Below are 6,237 nucleotides of genomic sequence, written 5' to 3' on the forward strand. Positions count from 1 at the left end.
CACAGCAGAGCCAATCTGTTCCTTTCTCTGTATCATTCAGCATACAAGACTGTGTTTCCTTTTCACATGATTACATAGATGCTCACTCCCTTCTGCCCAGCCCCAAGGGCTACTTGAACATCCCATTTTCTATCGTAAATAGATCCCTCTCTGAAGGGCTTTTTCCAATGCCTCTTAAAGAGGCAGTGGTCCGCCCCCTCTTGAAAAAACCAACACTGGACCCAGCCAAATTGGCAAACTACCAGCCGGTGTTGAACTTACCTTTTTTGGGTAAGATAATTGAGAAGGCAATAGCACTACAGTTGCAGAGTTTTCTGGAGGACACTTCCATCCTTGATCCCCATCAGTCCGGCTTCCGCCCAGGTCATGGGATGGAGACAGTACTGGTCGCCCTTGTGGATGATCTCCAGCAGCGTCTGGATCGAGGCAGTTCAGCGGTGCTGATGTTGTTAGACCTGTTGGCTGCATTTGACACAGTCGACCATCAGCTACTGACTCACTGTCTCGCTGATGCAGGGATTCAGGGGTTGGTCTTATAATGACTTTCCTCTTTCTTTCAAGGTCGGGGACAAGGGTGGCAATTGGGGGACAGTCATCTCAGAGACACCCACTTAACTGCGTTGTGCCTTAAGGGGTGATGCTTTCCTCGATGTTGTTTAACATTTACATGCACCCCCTTGCCCAGATTGCCCGGAGGTATGGGCTGGGTTACCATCAGTATGTGGATGACACCCAGCTCTATCTACTGATGGACGGCTAGTATGACTGTGTCCCAGAAAATTTGGACCTGGAGTTGCAAGCCATGGTGGGATGTCTCAGGCTGAGTTGACTGAAGCTGAATCTCATGAAGATGGAGGTCTTTTGCCTGAGTTGCGGCAGTCCTGGCATGGAAATCCCCCTACTGACTTTTGATGGTGTGCCACTTACAACGGCACCCAGGGTCAGAAGCTTAGGGGTGCTACTGGAGCCTTCCCTAACAAAGGAGGCCCAGATAGCAGCCACTGCCAAATCACCTTTTACCATCTTAGGCGGGTAAGGCAGTTGGTTCCCTTCCTCAAGCATAGCAACCTGGCAACTGTGATCCATGCTACGGTCACCTTGAGATTAGACTACTGTAATGCCTTCTACATGGGGCTGCCCTTGTCCTGAATCTGGAAACTGCAGCTGGTGCAGAACGTGGCAACCAGGCTGCTATTGGTGCTCTCCATGTGTGAGCACATACAGCCTGACCTGCGGACACTGCACTGGCTGCCGGTAGTATACTGGATCCGCTACAAGGTGCTGCCTATTACCTTTAAAGCCCTATATACCCGAGGACCTGCCTACCTTAGGGACCATCTCTCCCCACATGTTCCCCAGAGGGTACTCAGATCAGGGACACAAAACTTACTATCGATCCCCGGGCTGAGGGAGGCAAGACTGAAAATAACTAGAGAAAGAACCTTCTCAATTGCTGCTCCCCACTGGTGGAACCAACTGCATGAGGAGGTCTTTGCCCAGTTCTGCAAGGCCTGCAAGATAATATTATTTCAGTTAGCCTTTAACTGAGTGATGACCACTGCTGAGTTATTAGATCTAAATGAATGTTTTAAGACCATAGAATGCCATCTTTAAACTATATGGAAATTAGCACCAAATTGTTTTTAATTGTTTAATGTTTTAATCTAATGTTTAGTCTAACTGTTCTCATTGTTACTCTACTATGTATCGTGAGCCACTCTGAGCCTAAATCAAATAAACTAAACTAAGAGTTGAGCCCAACAGAGGAGATATTCATAAATGACAAGACACTGAATACTTGCACATGCAGTCCCTGATGCAGCAAATAATGTCCCTCAGTGCCATTTCAGCTTGGGAAAATGGCGTGGAGGGACCCCCCCCTTCCTCCCCACATGCACTGATTCCAATCAGTGGTGCTTCTAAATGGATTTGGGCTTCTCTGGTGCTTCTAAGTGGACTTGCTATCAGAAACTCACGGCTGCAATATTGGGTGCAAGTCCCCATGATGAACCTGTGTAACTTTTAACGTGTAGTTTGGCTCTGAGCCACAGTAATCAAAACCCAAATTCCTTACAAAGCCATAGAAAGAAAAAGAGGATTACTACTGATCATATACTACATAAAGCTGAACTGGCGATATCATCGTGGGTATTGGCCAGACTAGGGGTGTATCTTCTGAAGAAATCAAGAAAGCAAGAAGATACTATATCAATTTGGGTTCCAGCAGTCCCAAACAAGTCTCTGGGAAGTGAAAGTGAGATGGAGAAGGAAAAATCAAATCACTGTTTATTTGGTTTGTTTCTTTGTTAAAAGCCTCAACACTGATAACAGTATTTGAGTTCAACAAAATGAGCATCTAAGTCCCAAATGCTTCAGACACAAAGAATAGTGACATTTGCCAAAGCTCCAGGCAAGGATTTATCTCACAACTAAGGTAACAAAGATAAGCTTTTAAAAAAGGGTTGAGTTGCCCGTCAATGAAGATTAGAACTTCTAAACAACACAAAGTAAGAAGAGTTTGAAATGGCAATCCGTCTCAATAGTTTTGCTTTTGACAAATATTTAGGAGAGCAGTCTGAAGGAATGCAAGTAAGAGTCCCACTGATGTAGCTTTACTTCTAATGAGAGAGTGTGAGAATTTATAATGGCAGGGAGGAATTCTATCCCCGCCTGCTTTTTCCTATTGATCAGCATGCATAGCTTTTGAAGCATATGAAACCCAATGTCAAAATCCCCATTCAGCCATGAAGATCGCTGCTCTGGCAGAGCATTGTCTCCCAGCCTAACATTCATCACAAGATAGTTGTGTGGATTAATGGAATTATTACATCTGAGGATGGATATAGCACTCAGTTTCATATGACAGCCTCCATCCCATATAGCTTTTGTACATACAGTCTCAGTGTAGCATTTTGGATGATCCAATCTATATGCTGCTCCTGAGCTTTTTGGAGGAAAAGTGGTAAACCAGTATGAGTAATAATGATTCATTATGTTCTTTACACTTCAAGAACAGATCCTTAAGTCTTCGTGAGTCCATTCCAGCTTTTGCTGCGGCAACAGTTCACCTTTTGGCTTTTCAGAAACTTCAGGTGTTCCAGAATATTCCAATCACAGATGAGATTTTAAGGCTATATGTTAGGAGACCAGTCTATACAGCTGGTAACAGAGCATGTTATACTGGAATTCTGTGGATCTATCTCCCATCTTTTACCAAATCTGATTCATAATCTCTATACAAAATGTCCTTCTGGAATTTCTGCTGGAAGTAAGGAAAGCACAAGCGTAAAAGAATCCCCAAAGCCGCATAATCCGTACCTAGAAGCTTTCTGTTAGTGATTCTAGCTCAGCAAATCCATAGGCTCATTTGGATATTGTATGACAGCAGATAGAAAGAGAAGGAATTTGTATAATATACATAAACCCAGAAATTCTCTGTGAGAAAATTCAGAAGAAGGAAGGAAGGAAGGATGTGAACATTTCACTAAATGATCACTCAAGACTGCTTTTCATTTTACAATGTAAACAAGCACAAGGGCACTTTTGCAATTTAATTTCTTATCTGAACATAGATACAAAGCTCTGATTGGAATGATGAAGGCTTATATCTTTCTTTGAAGGACCCATGAATTACAGGAAATAGGGAGATTTACAGCTCTGGCTTGAAGCTAGATGTGCATATTACCTCATTTCCCAGACTGATGTAAGGGAGCACTTGCTTCCGAAGGCCTATTTGCACACACTGCCAGAGAAGCAGGAGCAAGTCTATATTGTTAGCTTGGCTGAAACTATCAGTCTAACCACCCTACATTGTGAATGGAGACTGCAGCTTCCCATTACTGCTGTTCTGTTAGGACTGATATGCTAATTCATGCACATCTTTACTCAGCACAGGTTGTAGCTCAGTGGTAAAGCATTTGTTTTGCATTCAGAAGATCACAGGTGAATCCATAGGATCTCCATTTAAGGGATCTCATGTAGCAAGTGGTGGAAAAAGTGTTTGTCAGCCATAACCCTGTACAGCCAATGCAAGTCAGAGTAGACAGTATTCATCTAGATGGATCTATAGTCTGATTCAATATAAGGCCACTTCAGATATTACATGTGAAAAACTCACAGTTGAATATATGAACTGCCTTTGCTGAAGTAAGGCGGTGATGGCAGCCAGTATGAATTTCTGATTGTTATTCTGTAAACTATGAAAGCTGTTTTTATGCATGCTAGTTGCAGTGAAGAGAAAAATACTCATGAAATGAACTCATCTTCCGTTTTGGGTAGCAGAACAGAATCGTCTTACTGCACTTGGTTCATTTTTGCTGTGTTTAGACTTTGCCTTCTGGCCAGTTCAGTATCTCAATTGAATTGATTTTTCTAGATCTGTTAAAAACTCATAATCTGTGACTGGCTCAACAAATGTAATGTATTCAAACCCGCTAAGAGACAAACAGCATCATTGTTTGTGTAATTTCAGGTGTGATGGAATATGGAAGGACTATTCAGGAAAATCAGCGCAGTAAGAGACCATACATACTCTCTCAGTGCTTGCGGTCTCTTGCTGTAATGTCCAAAGCTACTCTGCACTTAATCTGCCTCTCACAGTCATTATGAAGATAAAATGAAATAACCTCATGAATGCCCATCTAAACTCTCCGAAGGATTACTTGATTAAATAAGAGCCATTGTTGGGTTCAAATCCTAATTCTTTCAGCTGTGAATCTTACTGTGTGCCCTTGAGCAAGTCATTTTTCCCCCTTCAGCCAATCAAAAGACTGCTGTGAAGATAAAATGTAAGAGGACAGGACAGCCTACTCTACCTATATCTTTGGAAGGAACCATGGTTACAAACAGAGTAGTTAATAATAGTTAAATAAAACAGCTGTATAAATAAAATGTAACATGGCTACTTATTACAGGAGGAGGACATTATATACACAATTAACCCTGACAATTATTTCCTTCCACTTGTCTTGTTTGACAGGTCCAGCTGTAAGGTACAGCCAGTTTGAAGCCTACGTAACAAAACCGCCTCCTCTTGTTGGTCAACATACAGTGGATGTATTGAAGACTGCTCTGGGATATGAGGATGATACCATTCAGGAACTGCTCAGCTCCCAAGTAATAACTCAACATGAACTCACATAAATGGATTTGGTTTCCATTTCTGATGGAGAAGAAACTTCCCTGACTCCTGCTAGGATTTCTTCCATTTTGACAACTTAATGATGATTAAGTTATCTCCTTTTTTTTTAATCTGAAGCACATGCTGCATAAAATATCAGCCTGTAAGGTTCCCCCCCCCCCCCAAGTAATCCAGTGTTGCTGCTTAAAAGGTAAAACTGTATATTTGGGTAACATTCAGTTGCCAAATTATTGTGTTGCTAATCACTTCCCAGATTGGAATTTGTGCCAGAATTGTAACTATCCCCAGCATTAGCCCTCCATAAAGACACATCAAAAGGGGCAAATACTTGTAACACTTGCATTCCTTCTTTGCTATCTGCTTCTTAAACCCTTTCTTATATGAAACCAAGATTGTGAACAGACAAATGTTCTCCGTGAATAATTTTAATAGGAGGCTGAGAGCACATTGTTAGTCTCTAATGTAAGCCATGGAGAAAGAGGCCGTTGTAAAATTAACCACTTTTAAATTGAATTAACCAGGTTCTATTTTGGAAGTGTTTGTTTTCCTATTCAATGATAATCTACAGCTGTGCTGTGGTAATGAAGCTAGAACATTGCTTTTCTCTGTTTCTGCAAAGAAGAGAACACATTTGACTCCCAAATGAGTGCTAGAAGACTCTAAGAACTGCTAAATTTTGCCATATATAAGGTTGTTTTTTGCACTTTTGTGAGCAGCTTCATCTTCCTGGAAATATGGGTTTGGATTCAGACACCAAGAATCATTAATGTTTTATGCATAATTAATGTTTGGTACGGCATATCTGATGAAAATTAAAAGCAACATTCAGTCACAATTTCCAGGTAAAATTCTAAACTCCCAATTACGACGGGGGTGGGGGGTGGGAGTAACTTAAGAACAGGGGTGGGGGGGGAGCCATGCCCTCACACACTGGTCAACCACCTGACCGGGAGAGATAACCAACATGGTACAGAAGCCAAAGCCTTCTCCTGATGTTGTCTCCTAACATGGGTGTTAGAGGTTTACTGCCTCTAGATGTGGAGGATCTCTTCATGAATTTGCCTAATCTTGTTTCAAAAGCTGTCTATGCAGGCAAG

At 42.0% G+C, this 6,237-nt stretch overlaps 1 protein-coding gene across 1 annotated transcript in view; it reads left to right on the top strand.

Moving 5' to 3' along the window:
* The window catches only part of SUGCT (succinyl-CoA:glutarate-CoA transferase), a 438,101-nt gene extending 432,126 nt beyond the window's left edge, over positions 1 to 5,975 (top strand). Inside the window, exon 14 of the mRNA XM_060247665.1 lies at positions 4,979 to 5,975. Coding sequence (XP_060103648.1) covers positions 4,979 to 5,142 — 164 coding nt within the window. The 3' untranslated portion in view covers positions 5,143 to 5,975. The remainder of the gene's footprint in view (positions 1 to 4,978) is intronic.
* The last annotated feature ends 262 nt before the right edge of the window (positions 5,976 to 6,237 follow it).

This window comes from Heteronotia binoei, chromosome 10 (genome assembly GCF_032191835.1).
Source record: "Heteronotia binoei isolate CCM8104 ecotype False Entrance Well chromosome 10, APGP_CSIRO_Hbin_v1, whole genome shotgun sequence".
Lineage (NCBI taxonomy): Eukaryota > Metazoa > Chordata > Lepidosauria > Squamata > Gekkonidae > Heteronotia > Heteronotia binoei.